Source organism: Diadema setosum, chromosome 1 (assembly GCF_964275005.1).
Source record: "Diadema setosum chromosome 1, eeDiaSeto1, whole genome shotgun sequence".
Taxonomy (NCBI): Eukaryota; Metazoa; Echinodermata; class Echinoidea; order Diadematoida; family Diadematidae; genus Diadema; species Diadema setosum.
Genome location: NC_092685.1, coordinates 44,448,210 through 44,472,809, shown reverse-complemented (window position 1 = coordinate 44,472,809; position 24,600 = coordinate 44,448,210). Strand labels below are relative to the sequence as shown.

General features: G+C 38.4%; 1 protein-coding gene across 1 annotated transcript in view; it reads left to right on the top strand.

The window, feature by feature from the left end:
- LOC140231025 (voltage-gated delayed rectifier potassium channel KCNH1-like) overlaps positions 1-24,600 on the top strand; it is a 151,089-nt gene that overhangs the window by 106,647 nt on the left and 19,842 nt on the right. The window contains exons 2-4 of the mRNA XM_072311181.1: positions 11,516-11,746; positions 21,075-21,203; positions 23,448-23,578. Coding sequence (XP_072167282.1) covers positions 11,516-11,746; positions 21,075-21,203; positions 23,448-23,578 — 491 coding nt within the window. The remainder of the gene's footprint in view (positions 1-11,515; positions 11,747-21,074; positions 21,204-23,447; positions 23,579-24,600) is intronic.

Below are 24,600 nucleotides of genomic sequence, written 5' to 3'. Positions count from 1 at the left end.
TCCGTGTCGCAAATTTTTTTTTTGTCAACACGGATTGTCGCCTTCGAGGTCAAAAACTGGGAACTGCACAAGCGTCACGGATTGTCGCCAGGCGACAATCCGTGTAGGGGGCGACAATCCGTGCCGCCAGCGCCCGTCACGGATTGTCGCCCCGAGCAGGAGGCGACAATCCGTGTAGGGGCGACAATCCGTGTCGCAACAAGCGGTATCAGGAGCAATGGAATGCGCGCAAAGAGTCGTTTATGTATTCAGTTGGCATTGAACATTAAGAATAAAAAAAAAATGAGTTTTAGGCCCAGTGAAAGCGGGAGCACAACCAAAGAATCTGGACAGAATACTGAAGACGTGAAGGGTCTCTTCTGCAAAGGCGACCGCTGTGTATTAAGTCTTCGATTCTGCATTACTTGAACACTGTCCATTGCCATTCCTTATTTCCACGCACTAATGCGTCTGACCGATCGCACTACCAGAAGCAAGAAGGGACGCGAGGCGGGATTTCAGCGCCGAGTGAGGGGAGGGAGAGTGATGGAAGAATATTTGCAGACCGGTGATGATGAGTTCACGCTATAAATAGCATTTCCCCGTGTATTTACTGCGCCCATTTTGATGGGGGACCCATCAATAACCGTATCATCACTTTACTTAGTGAGACAGCCATGAGTGGCTGATGAGTGTAGCAGAGTATCGCTTGCCTCTAAGCCCTTTTATACATAGGGTTTCGGTCAACTTCGCTATTTCGGCGCCATATTGGCGACTATACCAACCATCCGCGCGCGCAAGCCGAAACTCGCGCGTGCACCAACACGGCACAACCTGTCGGAATGTCTACGTCAAGATGTTAGTTGTCAATGATTATAGATATAGATGGTAACACTCCAAGAAGAAAAGAAAATAATTATGTCTAATATATCTGAAATACAAAAAAAACAACAACCCAACAACAAAAACAAGAATAGAGCAAAAAAGGTAGAAGTGTTGATGGTCACAATAGTTGCAGTAATAAACGTAGCTGTAAGTAGTAATGATGAAATATTACGATTATCATTAATGATTTATGTTATTGCAATTGTTATTGTTATGATCACAATTATATATCGATTATCATCATAACATTTTCATCAATATCATATTTGTTTCATTATCATCACTATTGACCATTAACATTCTCATCATAACCATTATTATTACTTTGTGAAGCATGGATCGTATTAGCATTGGGAGAATGGGCTAGCTGTAATGAAAGATAGTAGATGGAAGTCGGGCATTTCTTTAACAGATGCCTGTGTGTTGCTGACTAAACCCCATTCTTTTCTTTTACTCTCTGACACAATGAATAATGTTTTGATGTACTGTCTTTGATAGGTGACGACGAGGATTGTTTCTGTTTTGTAATGATCTAAATAATCCTCAAACATACACAACAAACGAAACCTTAGTGCGTATGGAAATGACCTAATTTAATGCGAGGTAAGCGATTTAAAAGATCGCAGACATCTACTTTCTCCTGACGGCCCGAGTCAAATATGTTTACGGGAATCACGAAGATCTCTCTCTCGGAACAGACAATGAGATTCTCCTCCCGACGGCTTATCCAGGATTGTGGAAGGGCGAGTCCCTCCACCCCTGGTCTATTATTACGTATGTCCAATCCCGTCTTCGCTTATGATGGCTATTCCTGTCTTAAATAGCGCCCGCAGACATGGAGCTCGGAGAAGTTCACTGAAAGTGGAACTTGGCAGAATTTACCACAAAACATAATTATTATACATCAGAGAACACTGATCTTGTGGAGAGTAACGCCTTGCTATCCGATTGAGTGTGTTGCTTGGTTGTATGAGAAAGACAGAGAGGAAGAAAAAGTGGCAGAAAAGGAGAGGAAGGGAGGGAGAGAGATTGAGTACTTGGCGCTGAAAAAAAAAATCGTAATACGTATATATAGTTGTAATGTATTATCTAGGCGAAGGCTGAAAGGGCAGTTTTTATCATAAATTCATTCAGATGTTGGTTAAAGGCACTATTTACCATTGGGAGCAGTGATTTGAAAATGTTCGAATTATCACATTAAGTTCATGAATATATGTAGGTCAGCTCTATCACAGAATATCCTACCGTATAAAACATTTGCAATATAGCCTAAAATATAAGGAGATATCACTATTTTTCTCACTAAACCATAACTGTTGACGGTTTCGTCTAGAAACCATTTCATTATAACTATTGTTCCATTTTGTATATTCAAAAATACTCAACATTGATAATATTGATTAACTTTTTTTACATTGGTTGTTTCTATCCTTAACTCGCATTTTAGAACTATTTTGAAGCAGTAAAGCTGGGTTCTATGTTTTATCTGCAAATGGTAAATAATGCCTTTAACGTATACACTGCATGATTAGATCGGCAACTCAGTTGGATATCTCTATGCTTCCCCGCTATATGGACAGGTGTTTGACTTTGTTCACTGGCCACACTATTCCATTTCCATTGAGGTCATTCACTGAATTTGAAGATTGTGGTCGTATTTTATATGGCAGTGGCGGATCCAGGCGGCGGCACACCGGGCGCGCGCCCCTCTTTATTTTTTGTTCAAACAAAAGCAAAAAAAAAAAAAAAAAAAAAAAAATGGGGAGGGAGCCACGAGTGCGCCCCTTTAAAATGATAAATCTTCTACAGCTGAGAATATGAAAATCAATTACAGACATACATACGCACACATGCGCACAGAACGAGAAATCTGCCACCTGACTTTGGACAGCTATGACCGAGTTTTCTTGACTCCATCAACCCAGCGAGAGCTCGACCTTGATCACACGCCCTGTTATCTCCGTAAACCAGTGACAGTCCATTTTTGCGAGTATATTTTCTCCTCTCAACTCGAGTTTTATCTTGACAGGGATCTTGCATCCGTCTGTGGTCGGTGATGTCGATCACTTTTTAATATCTAATGGCAGCATAAAGTATATCTAGATCAACCCATCATATTGTAACAGAAGAAGAATTTCTGTGGTTTAATGCTGCATGCTTCCAACAAGAGTTTTACAATGATATTCATTGCTCTTGATTCAGAAGGTAGAGGAAGAATAGTCTGTCATTTTAGCCCTTTGTTCACCGAAAGTTGTTTGGTTTGATCGTGAAAGTTTCAAAATCATCTCAATTTCATTATTCTCAAATCCGCATATTCTTTATTTTTTTGTCCTGATTTTGTGCAGATTTCAAGAATTTGACCAGTTTTATCTAGGACAAAAGATAACAATCACAGGGCTTGATGTGTTGAATAGGCCTACCTGAGTCACACATATCAGTTATAAAATGCTCCATAAAATGCTCGATAAACTGTAAATGGATGAAATTTGTGTATGTAATGATATTGACTTATTGTTTTTCAAGTGACCCACATTTTACAAGTTCCTCTTCTCAGTAGATTGCTTTTTCCATCATTTCAATTTTGTCATTATGCATTGTTTCTATCTAATTGCATCAAAACTTTGTGATTTTATTTCGTACAATTGTTAACAAAATGATTCGAATGTATATGTTATATTTGAATTACATTTTATTGTTTTATTGGATGGTAATAAATCACAATTTAATATAAAGAAATGAATTGAATATGCACACACTGTAGTGGTCAAATAGGTAGCAATGAAATCCTTCTCAATGGATATGGGATGAAATGAAATAACTACATGGAGCTGTTTCTAAAAGTCACGGAAGAATATCGCTTTTGAAGTCAATAAGCGGAAAGAATCTTTCTTCATAAAGACTTTATTTTAGAACTGCTGGTACGATGAGGGGCTCCAAGAAATAATATTGCCACTCAAAAAGGACAATCACCAGTCAACGATAGATAGATATATATCATTATTTTTCTTTCTTTCTTTCTATCTGCCTTGACTTGAAACACGTTGTTGCTTCCAGATATTTGGACGTGTTTCCTGCCTCGCGGCAAAACGCTCTCCTCTAATGAATTTCCCTTTTTCGCCCACATTATAACGTCTCCTGGATTAGAAACGTTTTGGCAGTTATATTGGCTGGACATGAGCGACTCAATACAGACGTGAAAAGATTGACATTTTCTACCCCATGCCGTCTGTACAAACAATAATTCTATGTTTTGGCGCAATAAATGGTGCATTGGTCAAGAGAGGGAGAAAGGGTATAGGGGAAGACATAAAGGTTATCACTTTATAATCATGCAATTGATGGTGAATGTTTGGCAAAGGCGATTTTCAAGAAGCTTCTATATCTACACGTAGTAATCCAGTGTCCACCATTTTCTTCACCATCTTCCCATGACTTCCATAGCAAAATGTCCAAAATGTGGCCTCATAGGCACCATATTGCACTTCAGTTCATAATGACTTTGAGAACTCCCGCGCCAAACTTGCCGAGGTTCCGTCAATTTGCGAGAGGATGTTGCTGCATGTTACTTTTCTCTCAAGACCGTGTATCTGACTTGCGTCTTGCAGTTCTCGTAGACTTAAGAAATCTATAATGGTAATGATTATGATAACAATAGTAATGGTGACAAAGTATGACAATCATAATTTAAATACAGAGGGTTGGTTTTTAATCATAATCATGATGATAACTATTCAAATGATAACAGAGGTAACAATAGAAATGACGATAATAATGATATCAACATATACTGATAAAGATTAAAATCATGATCATGATGATTAATATCATTATCTTCATTTGTATCATTAAAATGATCATCGTCTTCATTATTGTCGCAATTATGATGAGATATTTGTTTGAGTAACCCATGTCTGTCCATTTTCACTGGTAGCTCTACAAGATTGTCCCTACACAGTCATTCCCCTTTCCCTCAGCAGTGCCATGTAGCCAGCTTTTAACACCTGTATAGGGAGGGTCATTGTTAACATACACCTTGATAGGAGTCTCACAAATCTCCATATCAGCACCGACTCTTTCCGGGTCATAACCTGACATGGAATCCGCGTTTTTTTTTTTTTTTTTTTTTTTTTTTTTTTTTTTGCATTAAAGTGCTGAAGCTGAAAAGACTTGCATATACGTACAACCAACTACCATGACATTGATTATAACAATTGTCTGCCTCAGACTTACAGGCAAAGGGTTTTAATCCTGTGACTCAGAACAAAAACAACAACAGATAGAGTCAGTTTTCCGAAAATGGAACTTTGACATTGAACAAGGATGAGGCGGGACAAATTCGAACTCTCGATCTCTTGTTGGATAGTTTCTCATCTACTGAAACACAGTATTCCTACTTATTCACTGTCCTCCTACTATAACCAACTTCATCACCGGGCCTACAAATAGTCTTACCTTCAGTAGTTGATGCTCCATATTAGAGACGAAACCATCATCTTCAGCGGTTGTCGTAGCTAAATATGGCAAACATGTGTCCTAGTTTTGCAACCGTTAGAAATTCAAATTATTGATTTTCTAGGATGTGCTCTAGCAAAGATTCTTCGATATGTTCGTTCAAAATTCAGATTAATATATAAAGTTGATGCATTCCATATGCTTCGGAATAACGAATTGTAACTTGAATTTTGAAGTATTTTCTGATAGGGTATGCATGTTCACCACGTTGCATCTTGAAAGGATAGAAATCCAACCCAAGATTGTAGTGTTCGGTATGAAATCAGAAAAAAAAAATCATAGGGGTATATCAGGTGGAGATTAAAGAGAAAATCAGACACTAATTCAAAAGTTATATGAATTGCAGAAGTTAACAAGATGTGGCAGATCTGTATTACACAGCTGTTGCGCTCTTCATTTGTTTAGTACACAAAAAAAAAATCACAAATTTTCATCTTTCTTGAATATTCGACAAGAACAGATATTATCTGTTGAGGATGATATCATTACTCTAACTTTATACAAAGAACAGGGCTAAAGATATCTTTTTCTCTCTCTCTCTCTCTCGGGAGAGGGAAGAAAAATTGGTAATTTTTTATTTGTGTGTGTGTGTGTGTGTGTGTGTGTGTGTGTGCAAACCGAACGAGAGCCGTTCAACACAATGATCACACAGAGTATCCATTCTTGTATGTGTCCGATTGTTTTCCTAAATTTTCACTTATACTTAACTGATTTTTCTGTGTTCATAAGAAAGCAACATTAAACCAGGATGGACTTTCCCTGTAATTGAGTGTGTCTGACTAGATCTGCATTTCAAAACAAATGATGTTCATCTCCTCAAGCAGTTTGCTTATCCATCACCCCCCCCCCCTTTCAAAAAGGAAGAATAGATGTTTGTTTTCTTAAATTTGACATGCCCCTTTCTTCCTCCAGCCCCAACCGCTCTCTTATACCTCGTAAAAGCTGATAACTGCGTGTGCGTTGCTATGGTAACCGTACCACCTCGTATTGCAGCAAAATTACAACTCGGCATGATAGCATCGATTCGGAAACGAAGGACGCGATGTTTCCAGAGAGCCGTATATTCGCGGAGGGTGCGGATAGATAGATAGATAGTCTGTGTATTGTTTGAGGAACTAACCAAGATTGTACAAACCGGTGGTCATTGCTTTCCAGATTCATGCATGTTCATGGCTGTTCGTCAAAGATGCACGAGCGAGACGATGGCAGGAGTCAAACAATGTGATTACATACGAAATGAAAATTGATTTATTTCTCGAGGTAGCGTGCTCATCCAGCACCAGAAGGCTCAGGCAGCTAGAAAGTAAAGTGGGTGTGAGAGCTTTAGAATGTACATAAATTATCATTATATATACACACACCTTGACACACACACAGACACACACACACACACACATTATTGCATGATAATGCGAAAACATTCCCATTGTGTATGGATTGGAAACTCACCCACACTTTTAGCAGTCAACACACATAAAAACAAATTGCATGTATGTATCATTCTTTTTCAATCAATAAAATACGATAGAAATCTGATACTAACATGTTGCCGTCTTGCGTTATCGTGGTATGCTTAAATCAGGTGGTTTTACAGGTTATGTTAACATATGTGACGTAAAGGAGTAAAAGAAACAGACAGTAGTAAACCTGTTGGAAGTATTGAAACTAAAAACAATATTGAGAAACACCGTGCATGGTGTGATGGTTCAAGAAATTGCACCATGTTTTGTCTTGTCAGAAACGGACGAGTTGATGAATATGATGATGATGATGATAATGATGATGATGATGATGATGATGATGATGATGATGATGATGGTGATGATGGTGATGATAGTGACGATGGTGACGATGGTGATGATGATGATGATGATGAGGAGGAGGAGGAGGAGGAGGAGGAGGATGGTGACGATGGTGACGATGGTGATGATGGTGATGGTGATGATGATGATGAGGAGGAGGAGGAGGATGGTGATGATGACGAGGGTGATGATGACGGTGGTGTTGATGACGATGATGATGATGATGAGGAGGAGGAGGAGGATGTTGATGATAAACAGCATTTATTCAGTTCCATTAATTGTCTGTAAAGAACATTCAAAGGCGCCAGGCTCCCACAATGTGGCACACATTATTCACTAAGTTCCTGGAAAAGATAGGTCTTTAGCTTAACTTTCAGTAGTCACTTCACCGAGTTGCATGCTTGGCACGGCTATGCGACTCCAGGTAAAAAAGCGTCTCCCGTGAATTGCAGATTTGTAGATTACTGTCATCCGTAATGAATTATTCCGCCTTATCATATCCCCAATCTACAAGGGGGTGAGGTCTGCGATTTTATTATGTGCATAAATTTAACGGGACCTTGGATATCATGTTTTGTGCCATTTTTCATCAAGATGACTAGTACTGATGCCAAGATAAGGGGAGCATCTCTTCTTACAGCAAAAAGAATAAGTTACATATTGTCATCTTTATGTAGACCTTAACACGAACAAAGGCTGTTTCTCAATTTCGGGTTTGTTTTTTTTTTTCTTTCTTAGCCGTATTGTCTGATTCTTCTTTTCACAAGCGTTAAGATGAGTACCAAACTATACGCTCACGCGTTCTTTTCAAATCCCAAGCGATACTTTCATAATTGTTAACTTTGTGTGAACATTTCGCTTTGACACCACCCAGGTTCAATGTACTCTGTTGTGTAATGTGATTCCAATACACTACAGCATAATTCTTCCAAGTGAATGGGAAGGGGGGGGGGTAAGGGCGATTGCAGCACCTATTCAATCGATAAAAAGAAGAATAACCAAATGATTGGATTAGCCCACTCTTCTAACGAGAAATCAACCACGAAGCAACGATGCGATGGACTAGCCTAAAGCCTAAAAACGATCTGTGTGTCTGCGGTTGCACTGCCCAAGTACTAGTATCCCCCTCTGTTTATGTACACACATACATACACACACACACACACACACACACACCTGTACATTTTAGTATAGCGACAGAGAGAAATCAAACATACAGACAATAGTAACTATTCAAGATGTAAAATGTAGCGCATGATTTTGCGAGTCTTTTATTCCTTTCGATTCATTGCAGAGTTGTTTCCTCAGTGTTTCGCATTTTTTACTTGGCCAACTCGGCATTAAAGCTTTCACATTCGACTGATAGACAGGCAGCTGTTATTGATTATCCAAAGCACGAAACATGTCAGTCTGCGAGGCATCAACAGGTGGACAGGTACGGCGTATCATTGTTGTAGCGAGCAACAATGAGAAAGGCAACGTATAAAGATTATGAGTGACAGCGGCCACGCGCACTTGCATTTTGCTGTACCAAACATGATATCGCTTTGTCAAATCCATTTTGTCATAATATCGACACCACCCCCCCCCCTCCCTCCTCGATTGATGGGTGCTTATATTCCAGAAGGCACGATCATCGATGTTGCAACGTGATTATCGAGATGTGCTACAGGTTTGGCTAAGTCATGTGTTCGCAGTCAGACTATAAATGATTATAGGCCTAACGATGAGTTGTTTGTGAGGAGCAATATGTGGAGGGGGGGGGGGGGAGGGGTGATTAGTGGGGAAGCGCAAAACTAGGATGTGATGTAACCTATAATGCGCGACACGATACAGTAATATTGCGATGATCCCAGTAGGATCGTGAGGCGCAAAGTCTTTAGCATTCATGATCAGAGATTCGATTTATTTTTCTTGTCATATTCGTTTGCTATCAACAGGTAAGTCATTAGACATGACATTTCTTATAAAAAAGCCTTTCTTTTCGTTGCAGGTCCTTTATGATTAATTTGCAAATATTATGACAGACACATAATGACAGCTCCAACCTTTATGTACTTAATCGAGAAAACAAGTCATGACTCGAGAAGAAACGAATCACTTATAGTTACAATTTGTAGATCCAACGGAATCTCTTTTCTCGTTTCAACGCAGTCTTGATAGATATCAATTCAGTCTGAGTGATCATCAATGCAGTAAATAATTCTAAAAGCCCTCCAAATTGTACAAATCCGGTCGTTAAACTGTCGGACAGCTTTACAAGACAGATCCGAACTTATGATTTGGAGCTTTAGTGACCCAGCGGAGCGGACGACGGGCTCTCAGTGTTCAGGTCCGCGGTTCGAACCCGTGCGCAAGAGAGGCAGTGACACTCTGCAAAATGTTTTCCCCCTCATTGCCCTGTCATTGGGAAGGGTCTCCGACCATACTCCCATTGATTCTTGTTCATGATCACTGTTGCTTCTTTAGCTGTCACATTAAAATATAAACAAACAAACAGACAGCGGGAAATTCGATTCAAAGTCATAAAATGTCAGCTTAGCGGGAAAGAAGAAACTGATATATCTTATTTCTTCTGTGAGTCTGTGTCATTACAAGCGACTTGAAACTACGATTACTCCGCTTCCCTGAAATCACCTGCTTTTCTAAATACTTTATTTCCTTTTCCTCCGCTCTTTAAAGGGGAATGGAACCTTAAATGTCAAAGTACCTAGTGCATTGGGTGAATGCGGCAATAATAGTAGAACGTATGAGCGAAGTTTGAAAAAAAAAGGGCAGTCCTTTGAAGAGTTATGAATTTTTAAAGTTTAGGTGCAGCCATTGCTTGATGAAAACACTCACTCCAGTTCGTTACGTCAGGTATGGGAAACAAAATAAAGAATTAGAATATTCCACATTATTTCATTTTTATAAAAATTACACATTCCCTCGACTTGTTACTGACATGCGTTAAGGGTATTATTACCCCTACTTTCTGACAGAGTAAAGTGAAGTGCTATTCATTGTACTAGAAAAGTATTATACTTTCTTGATATGCTTGTCCATTCATGACGTCACCAAATGTTGCAGTCTTATCATCTAGCGATGCACGGCAGCACCGAAACTTTAAAAAATTCATAACTATTGATTGGGTTGTCCGATTTACCTCAAACTTCGCTCATTGTGTTCTTTCTAATATTACTACATTCCTCGATCTACCAATGATATTTGGGTTCATTCCAGTTTGAATTGGCCACTTCAAGAAAAAACTGTCGTAAGTTTGTAGGATGCCTAGCCTCCTTTATTGCTTTGCCAACCTCTATAATTATGATGATCCTTCTGTAATGCTGCATTCATTGTTACATTTTTACTGTTTTTACGTTTTCATTAACACTGTTGTACTGTTACTTGTTGTAGTGTAGTATTTTGTCTGGAAATGAAAATGAATGACCAAACCGATCTGAATTGTAATACTGTCATCTGATTAATGTGCAAATTGTTCCGTCTTTTACTACGAGTAGCATTAAGGTTGATTGAAACTGACTTTGTCGATTGAAAAAAAGCTAATGCTGATGCGAAGCAGCTTAATTCAGACGCCCTAAATGAGATGACCCTATCTGTATTTCACTATCGCGGATTCATGCAGCTTCTGGCAAAACTCACTTTCGCTTGAATAAAACATGAACACCGTTACACGGCGCCGTTCAAAACAAGAGAACTATAATTCATCAAAATAAATTCAGGTCCTAAACAGTCAGTAAACAATCTGAGTTACTTTGCTCTGCACACAGATATAATATCAAATTGACAATTTCCGTTGATCGACGCGTAATCCTCTCTCTTCACTAGCAACCAACAGATTTGTAACTCACTTATACAACGATGTTTTCAATTTGTCCTATTTCCATTTTCAGAACTGGTTATAAAATATGATGCATTATTTCTTGAAGGTATATGTGCTTTGAAAAGTGGTGCGAAGACAGACTCTCGGTTTTGTGTAAATATATATAAAAAAAAGAATGAAAACGAGTAGAAAGCAACACAAGACAAGATTCTTAATTTCTGTTTTCCTATATTACAATTATATCTCTTTCTTTTATTTAGAATATTTATATTTATGCATATGTTTTATGTTATAAACTTCTGCTTGCTTGCTTTTTGCTGACCAGGCCACTCTATATAAAGATTTGGAATAGATGAAAATAATAAAGATATAACAAAACATGCCATTCCTATTGCAATACATACCTCTATGACATGATTACATAATGACCGTGTTTTCATTTGACGTCACATTGAACTTTGTCTATGACTTAGAAATTAATGTTTTGCTTTGTTTTTTTCATCTCGCATTACAGATAGCAATTTCATTCTGGCCAACGCCCGTGTCGTGGACTATCCGATCGTTTACAGCAACGATGGGTTCTGTAAGATGACCGGATACAACCGCGCAGATTGTATGCAGAGGAGTAGCACGTGTAACTTCATGTACGGCGAACTGACCAATCAGGATGCAGTAAAGTCAATTCAGGAGGCCTTTGAGAAGCTTGATGCGGTACAGGTGGAGCTGCTTATCTACAAGAAGAGCAGTAAGTGGATTTTTCTTTTTATTTCCCTCTTAATGTTTTGTTGTTGTTGTTTTGTTTTGTTTTTTGTTTCGATGCCTTATTTGGGAACAAAGAGCCTGGTTCAGGCTATGGTTTTCCAACTGCTTTCAGTCGTGAGAGGCCGCTGTCTTTCATACGCGAAGTTTGAGCCATTCTACTTGATTTTGCTTTCATCTATTTTTAGGAGTGCTAGCAGAGAGGAATATTTTCAGGATGTATATGCAGTTCAGCCTTTAAGGTACAAGAGCCCTTTGTAAGTCTCAGTCCAAGAGACAGTGAAGTGGGGTTTTGTTTTGTGTGTGTGTGTTTTTTTTTTTTTTTGTTAGCAACGTCTCCAGGTATAAAACAAAAACAAGTAAATCTGATCTGCAATGTTGGTTCTACTGTATCTATGCTTTGTGTATATAATACGAAGAAAAAGAAAAGCTGTTACATGTTTTAGAAAATTTAAATGTAGCCTGTGGGTGACCGGATATACCATACTGAAATTTCACCAGTAGAGTTGCATTAACCAACTGGGACACGAATTACTGTTTAATTACAATGATATTTGTTCATTAATTAGACCTATCTTGATTGTGACACCGTCAAACTGTCAAATATTTGTGTGCTCGATGCGATCCTCCATGAGTTTGAAAAAAAAAATATTTATTTTCTAATACTAGTAAATAAATTGAGATACAGACAGTTGAACATTTCCTTTAACCTCCCGGATTGATAGATGAGTGGAGAGAGGGAAGAAGACTTATTTTCGTAGAAGATTTGGGATCAATTTCTTCTTCCGATGTGATTTTGTGTTGTGCACCCTCGAAAGAATTTGGAAATCACCAGATATTCCAGTAAGGATTGTTTCACACCTCCGTATATGAAACCAAGCTTGGCAATTATAACACACATACCTACAGCGGGTTAAACAACGTGGCTTATGACCTTATTCGTATTCAGAGTCTGCAGTGCCTTCCCTACATAAAAAAGGAGAAACAAATTGGTTTCACACGATTACCGCGTGCATCTTCTTAAATGTTTAACGAGAGTTGGACAGCGAAGATTGATGTACCTCGCCCACAAGGGATCATACTACTGCCCTTTGTTCTAGGGTTCAAACAAACTGGCTGCACTACAAGGCTGTAGAAATCACGTCCTTTTTCTGAGATCGGTTGTAGTGTATAGGGACCTAAACATCTTTGTATGTACTATGTCCATAAAAATAGGCTGTTGAGTACTATAATGAATGATAATCAAAGGTAAGTCATCATTAGCCGTACAGCGTACCGGGAATTCGCACGAATACAAAAAGGAACGATTAGATTAATACGTCTCCGCGAAACGGAGGGAGTGAGGGCGCCCTTTTGAATTGAAGAGACAGAGAGAGTTGGTTGCTACCAAAAATTTCTCTTAAAAAAAGATTTCATGACATTTTGGGGAGCGCCAATGAATGCATGAAAGGTGCTGAGTGGATGACCTACAATCTAGGTTATCATGTCGTCATGCAGATTCGTGCCAATTATTTCAAGCTTTAACCACGAGATTGCGACACCGTGGTGCATTTAGTTTGACATAGGGAGCATTTTGTGGCTATTTACGGGAAGAAAAGCCCTGACTGATACCCCTTTCATACTGAGAGTTAGACCTCTTCAAGCGAGATAACTTCCAATATAAAATATTTAGCCCAAGCTTAAGTTAGCCAAATCTACAATGAGGTTTGATATTTCGATTTTAATCCGGTCTAAACTCACTAACCCAAGCCGTCAACAATGGGTTTGCTTTCGAGTGTTTTTATGTTAATTGAATCTCCGATAGGTGCATTGTTTTGCAGCCAACTAGGGTGGCTAAATTTATCTCTCTTCAGAAGCGGACTGGAGTCATGCACAGTAAAAAAGGGGGTATAAAATTGCATACTCTAAGGACACTGTCAATCAATATTCTGTAAACTACCTAATGACAACGTTAAATTTTCCCCATGCATACGCAAGTGACTGTACCAGGGTTATTAAACCCGAAAGTTTTGATGGAGATTGTTCGATGTTTGATAGAGTTCAAGCGTGTTGCAAGGATCCAGTGGCGCCAGCAGCGAAAATAAGTGGGCATTTAAATCAATTTAAGACCATGGTCTGTCGCTTCGGGTGGATTAATGCTCATAATCTATCAATAGTTTTACCTTTAGAGTCCACTAATCAGCATAATTATAGTGGGGGCAGTGTTTGGATATATATACCAGTATCTACGTTGACTTTTATGTCCGTGTACGTGTCAATGTGTGTGTGTGTGTGTGTGTGCGTGCGTGCGTGCGTGCAAGGGAGCAAGAGAAAGGGAGAAAGAGAGATGGTTCCCCATGCCATGTGAATGCAGTCTTTTAAAGGCATAATTTACCATTTGCAGATAAGCAAAAACCCAGCATTAAAGTTTTAAAATAGTTCTTAAATGTGAGTTAAGGATAGAAACAACCACTGTAAAAATTTGAATCCGTATAAGCGATAATATATAATGTGAAATACACAAAATGTGAACAATAGTTATGATAAAAATGTTTCCAGACTAAACCGTCTACAGTTATGGTTTATTGAGAAAAATACTGATTTCTCCATATATTTTAGACTTCATTGCCAAAATTTTTGGTAGGATGTTTTGCGATAGAACAGACCTACACATATGCATCAAATGTGATATCTTGAAAATTGCTGAAATCACTGCTCCAAAAGGTAAACAGGACCTTTAAGTAACGATATATTTTTATTCCTTAAAAGACTGTATTTTATCGACGTGTTCGTTCGAAGGAAAAACATCTGCAGGAAAATAAAATACAGTGTATGCTGGGATGGACATTTTTTTCTTTTTTGTATGCCGTTTGTTTTGCATTGCTCAGCAGAATAAAGCTCGAGATCACACACCTTTGGGAATTATTGAAAAAAATGTAACAAGAAAAAATACAACAATAATTTTTGTAAGTCACTGGGTCATTAGAATATAGTATGATATTATGATTATTTTATCAGCAGTATTCTCATCATATCTCAACATTCTGACTGCGAATTTCATTTGAAAATATTATACAGTGCATTGTAACTTTCATCTACTTGCTCATGAAGAACTTTGAAAATCTAGAATAATTTACCATGAATAGATTCCATTATGCAACAGAAATGTAAAATGAGAGCGTAGGTTGACATGAGCAAAACAAGAAAATCGTCGTGTAGTTTATTTCGGGGTTGTTTGTATGTGTTTGTGTATATGTGTTGTCAGCAAAATAAAGTATCACGAGCTTTGTAATTTTATTTGAAACATGTACACCCACACGCACACGCGCGATATATCTGTATTGGTGTAAGGAGAGACAATAAGAGGTAAATCATAATTACCTTCGTAGCATTCAGAGAATGTGTTTGTTTGCGTCACTTGTTGTCCTTTTTAGTGTGCGTTTGTATGTATATTATGTGTGTGTGGGTGCGCGCGCGCGGGTGTGTGTGTTTACACAGTTAGCGAACCACGGACTCGCCTTGAGGTCACTGGCTCGCTGTTGACCGCTCCTTGCTTACGTCTGCCCACGTATCATGTCTGACATAAATGTCTGTCCAAAATATATTGATCTTCATTGCGTGCCATAAAATTGATAGTCCATGTTAAACCGATGCCCTTTTGACTTTTTACGTTGGGCCAGCACACCGGCTAGGCTATGTTATTTCTCACGTTAGCAATAAAATGTAATGAACATACGCCAGTATTAAAGGAAATCAGCAGTTGCCATTTCTTGGGCTACGACCCAATTTTATCTCGATGCACGCACAAACGCACAGAAACAATATACATTCATATATTATATAGATTAGGATTATAATATATGATAGAGAGATGCTAGATTAGAGAGATCATATATTAGAGAGATTATATGATAGAGATGTGCACACTACTTTTTAAACATTGTAATAAAACATATTCACCTGTGATATAAGTCGCAAGCACGTTGCGATGTTAAGTCTATGCCTCGTTCTTCTCTTTAAAAGCAAGGTTTGTGGGGTGTTTTTTCCAAGCGTATTGTGTAATTGAATACTTCCTGTCACATGTAAATTGGTTGAAAACTCTATGTCAGCTGAACATTATAATTAGCATCACATGAAAGTAGATAGACGAAAAAAAAATCGGCATCTTCAGACGATGATGCTGTAATCTATACGAAAGGAAAAATCCTCCCATAAATTTAGAATTCCGATGAACAGAACTGCATACGTGTAGATGCCAATTTCAATTTCAATTTCAATTTACTTTCACGTTTTTCAGTGAGAAATTGTGGAATTTTTTGAACTTTTTCTTAAAGAAAATTTTTTGAATTTTTGAATTTTTTTTTGATGAATTTTTTTTTTATTTTGAATAATTTCTCAATGGAGAATCAATGAACAAATTTTGAAAGAAAAAAGTTTTTAATATTAAACCTCAAATTGATAATTTACAAATGCTATGTTTAATATAGATTCATACAAATTTGTAATTGGATCTGTATTGTTTGAATTAATTCATCACAAATTTGCTTCACTATGTGTCTGATTATTGTTTTGAAATTTAGTAGGGTTTTGACAAAAAACAAGAAGTTTGAATTATAAGCCACTTAAAATCAGATCTGAAATTTGTGAATGATCTCTGTTGGTTGAAGGTAGTACATAAATTGGAGGGGTTCCCCAAACGATATAAAAAAAAATATAAACACACGTAACATTTTCGCAAATCTTTACAAAAATATGTCATGGCGAATAACGTTTAATGAGCCACCATAAAAACCTGTAAAACCTGTATCATTACTATTTTTTTATAATCTATGATGTTCTTTTGCTCTTGATTATTTTGTGAGTTATGTGTTTTTGTTATCGACGTTAATGTTTGGTAAATGAATTTCGTTTCATTTCATTCCATCTATTTTCATTCAAAAATCGTATTCTCTAACATTCGTACTTTGCATCACAGATTTTGGATTCTTTGAACTGGTTCCTGTGAAAGAGTAGTGGGGGGTTAGGGGGAGGGGAAGGGGAGGAGGGAAAAAACGACTAAATTACCCGTCTTCATTGTCTTATCCTCAAACTTTGATATATTTTATCTCATTCTAGAGTGATTGATTTTTCAGGGTTAAGGGGGAATTTGCTCCCGTTTGATGGCTTAGATTAGTTTAGATGCTCCGGTAATGATTGTCAGTCTATACCTGCAACAGAGAAGGACTAGGCAACTAGCGGGAAAAAAAAAAGTAAGAAAAATCTATACAAAATGACTACGTTTGCTCCTCCCTCCAGACAAGTTTAATCGATGGAGATGAGTGTTCTCAAAAGTACCTACTCTGAATGTTGCTTCCAGAAGAGCCCCGGGGGCTGACGTACTTTTCCTAATCCATTTAAGCTAATGAACATAAATTCAAGGCTTTTAGGCCCGACAGTCATCGGTCACTGTCCATTAACCTTGCGATCATGATCACCAGTAGTTCAGACAGTTCGCGCTTGACTGTGCTAACATTTGAAAACTGCGCGCCTATTTCCTCCCCGCAGTGATCCGGGTCGCAACAAAATGATAATAGCCAAAGCCAAAACAAAAACAAGCGAAAGTGAGACACCAAACTTCGTTCCCCGACGTGCAAGGAATCCCAATGCCGTGATATTCGACTCCCTTACCCCCTTTCCTTAGCGTGTTACGCTCGTATACCATGCACGCGTTTCCCTGTTCGTGAGCGCGCCATTTCCCTTTGCCATTATCACGCGATCAAACGATCACTTCATGAAATAATACAGCGCTGTCGGCAACTCATGCATCACTTTTATCTTCCCACTGTTACGTCGCGTGATTATAAAAGATTATGAGCCTGTTCTAAAGTGCGCGTTTATGTTGGCCTACAAAAAGCCATTATTGGCAAAATGATCGAATATCATAATCACCTTAATGATCCTACATGTTTCGTTTGGTTGTCAGCCTCGCAAGTTATCGGTATCTATATGCGTCCTGTCTCGGTGCATTCACGTTGGATCCCATAAATGCTTTTAGTGTTCTATCGTGTCCTGTTGGAATGTACTGTTAATTAAAATGATGTTGGTGTCCATCAAAGTTGGTGTTTCATATGAGTTCGAGGAAATCAAATGAGATTTTACTTTGATTATGTCTTCCGATTGATAAAAACGAAACTGTCATTGCGTTATTAATATGATCTTCGAGTAACCGTTGGTTATATTCGAGGCTTTCATGAAACGTTACCTCGCGTGGACTTGTCAAGCTTGTAAAGAATACTGAACAATACAAACAACAGTAAAGGTGTAATATCTTACAATTTATATAAATCTCTATATTCATTCCCCTTTCTTAATTGAATAAAAAAGAAGATATTATGTCTGTCTCAGCTACATGGTCATTGCGCAATAAAAGAACATACCGGTTTTATTCACATTCCAATGGTAAACTTGTAAGAAGCATATACATTTCAAAAAACGTTGTCTGCATAATGTGGCTGTGGCGAGTAAAAAAAAAAAAAAAAAAAGAGGAAAAGAAATTGTAAAATTCCCAGTGGTTCTCATGTCCTGTTCAAATTTCAAGAAATGTCCTTTGTATCCTGTTTGTTTGATTCAACTACTTTCATGCATATCAACCAAGACTTCGAGTAGACTTTCCATTTACCTTGTACCCCAAAACGGAATGATGGAAGTCGTTTCATCACTAAATATTCGTTTCAAATATAAAGTCAGGATAAAAGGCAGCAGATAAACTTTCTCTACATGAATCCACTAGCCCAAAACTATACCATCTACCACTAATCATCTAGATTTATCCCGCATCCGTCCTTACATTCACTTATCAATAGAAGATAACTTGCGCTTCTTGTTTTGCACTTGTTTTATGTATCACCTAAGCATGCGTTGAGGTTTCTTGAAAAGAAAATAGATTAACCTTCCTCCCAAAACTTAAGCAGACGAGCGTGGACGAGCGAGGGAAGTGACACGTCAAAGAATCCAGTTACTAAAGAGATATGACTCGTAGGGTCATCAGCGCCGGCGATTCCTAATCATAGTAATGAATGCACAATTACAGATAGAATGAGTAGAGGACCCCCCCAAAAAAGAGCGTGCATAAGCGAAGGACCTTCCTTTTTAAAGCCAGCTTGTCGCATTATCTCTACTTTGCCTCATAACGCGGATGTCCATGTATTCACGCTTCGCTCCATTCACTTGGCTTGTCTCGCGTCGCTGTTAACCAGAATAGCGTCCTAAACAAAGCGTGCGACGAAGGGAGACTGAAATACTCAAATTTGTTCAAGTGCAGTTTTCGTCTTGCAAAACACCTGATAGATTTGTGTTGTTCGCGAAAATGACAAACAGATATGGCTTCGGATAGTGTTTTAGTATTAGCGAGAACAAATTGGTCTAATATGTGTTCAAGGAAATTGAGGAATATCCAAATATTGAAGGATATACACGTAGTTAGAATAAGTATAGAAAATAATTCAACGCAGATTGAGAATGCGATCTTTATTCACGGAGAAAACAGTAAACACGACAACAAATGAACTTAATTCTTATAACTCACCTTACGGAAGGCTAAAAGACCCATAGAATATGAAGGAGAGGTGAGGCTTTGGGTACTTGATGAAAATATCATCATTTCACTGCCATGAACTGGCTTCATCTCATTGGAAGTGCTGCTGCTTGGTAAGCAGTATAGGTGAGGCAGGTTCAAATCCCAGGCTAATTCGTTCTCTTTCACAATGTCATGACATTCACAATAATACAGATCGCGCATATGACCGTATTCTCATAAAGTAACAGCAAAAAACAACAACAAAACAAAAATAAAAACAACAACAAAACAAAGCAAAAACAAAAACAAAACATAATAAAGCAAACAAACAAACAAACAAACAATTTCTGTCACTTATATAACAATAAAAGTAAGCATGGATTAGGCAAGAATTTCTGCCACTCCGCGTTTCAAATTGAAGACAACCAGTTTCACATTAAAATGGTGCATATAGGCATCTTGTTTGATTTACTTCTTTTGTATATGGGCTCAATTTCTGCTGAAAAAGACTGCATCGTCGCTATTGCACTCATCCTCAGGAAACTTTGAATTTTAGCTGTACACTCTAAGAAAAATAGGTTCAAATATGCACCTTTCAGACCATAGGGGCGCAAGTTGAACCTATTTTTCTCAGAGTGTGGGTGTCGTTGTTTGATAGTTATCTACAGTAGATATAAATAAACTGAGAAATCCTGGTGGATTGTATACGTGTGGTGCTCCGCGTATCAGTCATAGAATAAGGTATATACGATTAGTGAGTAAAGTGGTGACTGAATTTTTTGGTTTCTTGATTGTGAATTATGAGCAAAGTTGATTCATCCACAAACGTAATGGCTATGTTCAAGCCACTTCTCTTCCATGATGAGATTCAACCTCAAGGGATGGTTTAGTTTTGGTTCTGATGGGGCTTCAGGTTTCCAACTTTCTATTTGTGACATAATGAGAAACCTCTTATATATGAAATGTTATAGAGCATACAATTCTAAGAGGAATTCAAAAATACTGTATTTGACAAAAATTGGTTGAAAAATGGCTGGGACATATAGAAACAAAGAGGTCCTAATATGTAGGACCCACCTTCTATTAGGACCACCTTGTTTTTGTCTTTGTTTTTAGTTATCTTAGCCATTTCAAAACCGATTTTCATCGAATAAACTTTGAATTCCTCTAATACTCATATGCTCTGTAATAGTTCAAAAGAAGTTCCTCATTATCAAAAGGTAAAATTCTGAATTCCCCATCTCAGATAAATCTATACAATCCCTTTAACTGCCCAAGCACCACTCCATAACAACAGCAGATCAAGGCGAGGACAGTCGTAATGTGGCAACTCGTACACTCAATCCACATGTCAGTTCGGAGGCGCCGTGCCACTAGCTATTTCGCGTGGGATAATATGTTTTAAGATTATAGCCGACAACCTGAGCTGGGGGTTATGTGCATTTCCAAACATAGATTCCCCGGGCACCTAATATACAAGGGGCCCCCGGCGCAACCTCATTTTGACCGAGAGTAACAGAGGTTTCATCATCGTTTACACTCTGCTTACGTATGGTGGGCAGATCAGTGTTTTAAGACTCCACACAGCATTTCCCACGGTGCACATAAACAATTATAGTGTTCAATACCATGAATAATTACTAATGGATATACATTACATATTTACTGATTTGTGGATGCAACGCCGAATGGTAGTGACAACTATGAAAGTTTCAGCAGAAAAAAGAACGTAGAATGTACACATTCATTGCTTTCTTCCAACTCATTTCTCCCCTTCCAGGAACACCCATGTGGACCCTTGTACAGATTGCACCTGTTAAAAATGAAAAGGATCAAGTGGTCTTATTTCTCTGCGTCTTCAAGGACATTACGTCCCTCAAGCAGCCCATTGAGGATGAATCGGCGAAAGGTAACAATTTAGTATCTTTATTCTGTTATTTTGCATCTATTGTGTATCACTTTTTTTTTTACATTATCAGACATAATTTCCAAGCGTCACCGAACCCTTTCACATTCTCTCTCTCTCTTTCTGTCTGTCTGTCTCTCCCTCTCTTTCTCTCGCCCCTCCTCTATTTTGTTTTATATTGCACTATTCTTTCAGATTTAGGTCAAGTGTGAGTGCACCATTGTTTCTAATTTTAACGCTGAGTATAGTTGTCTTAAGAATTCGTGATGTTCTCTGTAATTGCTTAAGTTATTCTGCAGTGGTATATTATGTTTATACGAGTCACGTTCTATTTTATTAGTCAAAAACATACTGTGTGTTTACCATCGAAATCATTGAGCTAAGCTACATTCTAAAACTAATTTTATTAAAGCTAGTGAGTGTTAAACCTTTGAGGAAGCTTAGAACGCTCATTTGCGGACCATCCAAGATACATCCGAACGATACTCATGTTTGCGATGAGAAAGAAAAAAGTGTAATTCACCTAGATTCATGTACAGTAATGATACTGATTGGCCTAATTGAGTCGTCCTCGTTTTAAAAATCAAAGCAAACTCGTGGAACCCATTGGAACTTCGAATATTGTTATTACTCAGCAAAGCTTCGGACTAATGATACATTTCTGTATATTCGGTAATCAACTCGATTGTATTATCACGTTTGGGTGAGAGTTTTTGAAAGACGAGCGCCAATATTCTTCGACAGTACGACGACCCCTGCTTATTTCAGCTAATATCTTACTCACACATAAACAGAATGTACAATGTCCCCCTCCTCCCCCCCCCCCCAAAAAAAAAACAACAACAACAAACAAACAAAAACAAAACAAAAAAATCTCCTGATGACAGTTCGGTTTTCGGCATGATAACGACCTTTTATATCCTTTCAGACACGCTTCATGTGATTCGTGTCCAATCGACGCCCAATGTTTCTCCCATATTCATCTTAAATTCAAAGCTGTAGCCGGAAATGGTGGCTATTTATCACTTGCTTGAAATCGCTTTTCGAAGAAACAGTAAGTTAAGCGCCGACGCGTCGGCGAAAAAGCGAGAAAGTGTATACCGTCTTCGAGCTGCGCGGTATAGTAAACACATAGTTCCCGGTCATCTGCTGTTGCTATGGTAACTATTCGTCTGATTAGTCCGACGATAGATACAAGGGATGGTATCAAAGAAGCATTTCCTGTACCGGACAGCGCACTCACTGTCGGTACACGCACATGGCTGAAATGCGAGGCACTCTTGTAAACGCAGACTGACACTCTCATCTCGTTGCTAAGTGTCAACCGGAAAGATCGTAGCGAATTCAGGATGTTGTAAATTGGAACTTGGCTCCAAAGGATTTTTGAAAAGAAGTTCTGATCGCTGACTGTGGCTGCTGATATTGTTTTTGTTGTTTCTTTTTTTCTACGACCGTACGTTTTTCCAAGATGTTCACTTTGCCCAAGAGCCCCTAAAGATCATGTTCAAAGTCAGAATAAAGATATTACCCTATTTGTAGCTCCAGTAAGAAAACGACTTCAAGATAATGCATTAAAGTAAGTTTTGACAACAAGATTTAAAACAGCAACAAGAGAGAGAGAAAAAAAGAAACAAGCCAAATACATTAAATCTTGTAATATAATACCCGCAAAATGTATCTACATGAATATTTGTTTATTCTCAATGTCTTGTCAATATTTCCCTTCAACTAGTACATTTTGAGCATGGTGTAGTCTTAGCAAAGAAATATCTTCATCATGTTTTTATATTCATCTACAGAAATCATTCATTGTCACCTTGTTACTCAGTTATTATCCGTGAAGGGACTTCTAAGTGTTATCACAACCGTGTGAGATCGAACTGTGAATCTTGTTGCCGAAAATGCAGTCAAGGTTTCTGGAGACAGATTAAGGGAATTCACCTCTGAAATTCAAGAACATGAGAGCGACAAAAAGCTCTCGGTCTTATTCCTGGCAGGGCTATCTGTCAACCTGTAGGATGAGGGCGCTAGACATGAACGGGGTCATCCTGGTAAACCTTGGAATCCATCACACACGTTACTTTCTTATACGCTTAGGAATCAGTCTTTTCTGCAACGATGTATCTCGCAAGTTACTATAGTAGACCCCATATGCACAGTAGCTTTGTCACGTAATGAGTAATTATCATGATTATGCATAACCCGGCCTTGTACCGAATTGCTTCTTATGATTTTCTATACCCTCAGGCGTGGGCCGATTCGCCAAGCTGGCCCGAACGGTTACCCGGAGCCGGTCGGTACTCGTGCAGGTGGCCCAGCATCTACCCAACATGAAGGCGGAGCAGACGAAGCAAACGCAGATATCTCAAATTTCACACGTAAGCTTACGTATTTCTTTTTAAAACATTTGAAAATACCGATGATTTAAAAACAGATCGAGTGACTGATCTGTAAGAGCCGAAGTCGTCAAACATAACTAAATGTGCATCTAATTGTAATAATGCAATTCGAATTGAGACAGTAATGTTTATGGGGGGAAAACAGACCATGGCATCCCATGATACACTGCCACCATAATTATATTCATGATCTTGTCCCTATCTATAAAAAGCAGTGTGTGCACGTTTTCCGGGAGAACTTATGCATGCAAGGAGAAAGAGTGGCCCGGTAATCTGCATAATTACAGGGTACGTCATCGGCCTACCATTATGGTAGTTGACGTGAACGGGTTCCGTGATTACCACATACGGCGTGTGATCAGATTGTGTATGAAATGTGTATGTGTGTTTAAGTCCGGAGCCTTTAAGAGGAATGCTCCGTAGGGAGTACTGAGTATTCAGTTCACGAGATTTTGGTTTAGACCAGCATGTTGAATGGAACTTTTTAATGAACGGAAAGCTCCGCATGGTCGATTTTAAATAACATTACTCGTTCCCGCCGGCATTCTGCTTTCTTTTCTGTCATTACGACGGGTCTCTTTTCCTTTGCGGTTGCGATCAATCGTACCTTTCTGTTTTGCTTTGTTTTTCAGATTATAAGTTATGTAAATTAGCTTCCAAAAGGGTATTTCCAGTGACAACGCAGCGACGTAACAGACATTAAAGTTTATGTTTATTTTTATACTGATCGTAACCAATCATGTCATTTCCCCCATATCCATTCCCTGTTGTCTCTGAATACCCATCATGTCTGTTTATGTCACCTTGGAAAAATTGCATTCCCTCCCTCATGTCGATCGTTATTTTCACGAAGTGGCGTTCGACTATTATCTCTGCGGCGGGAAGCCCGTTTTTTCGTATGACGTCACCATTTCCGAATTGAACGTCTTTACAATGAGTTGGTAAAGAGGAAGAGGAATTTCGGATCGGTCAAAAGTTAGTCTGATAAAAAAGAGTAACAT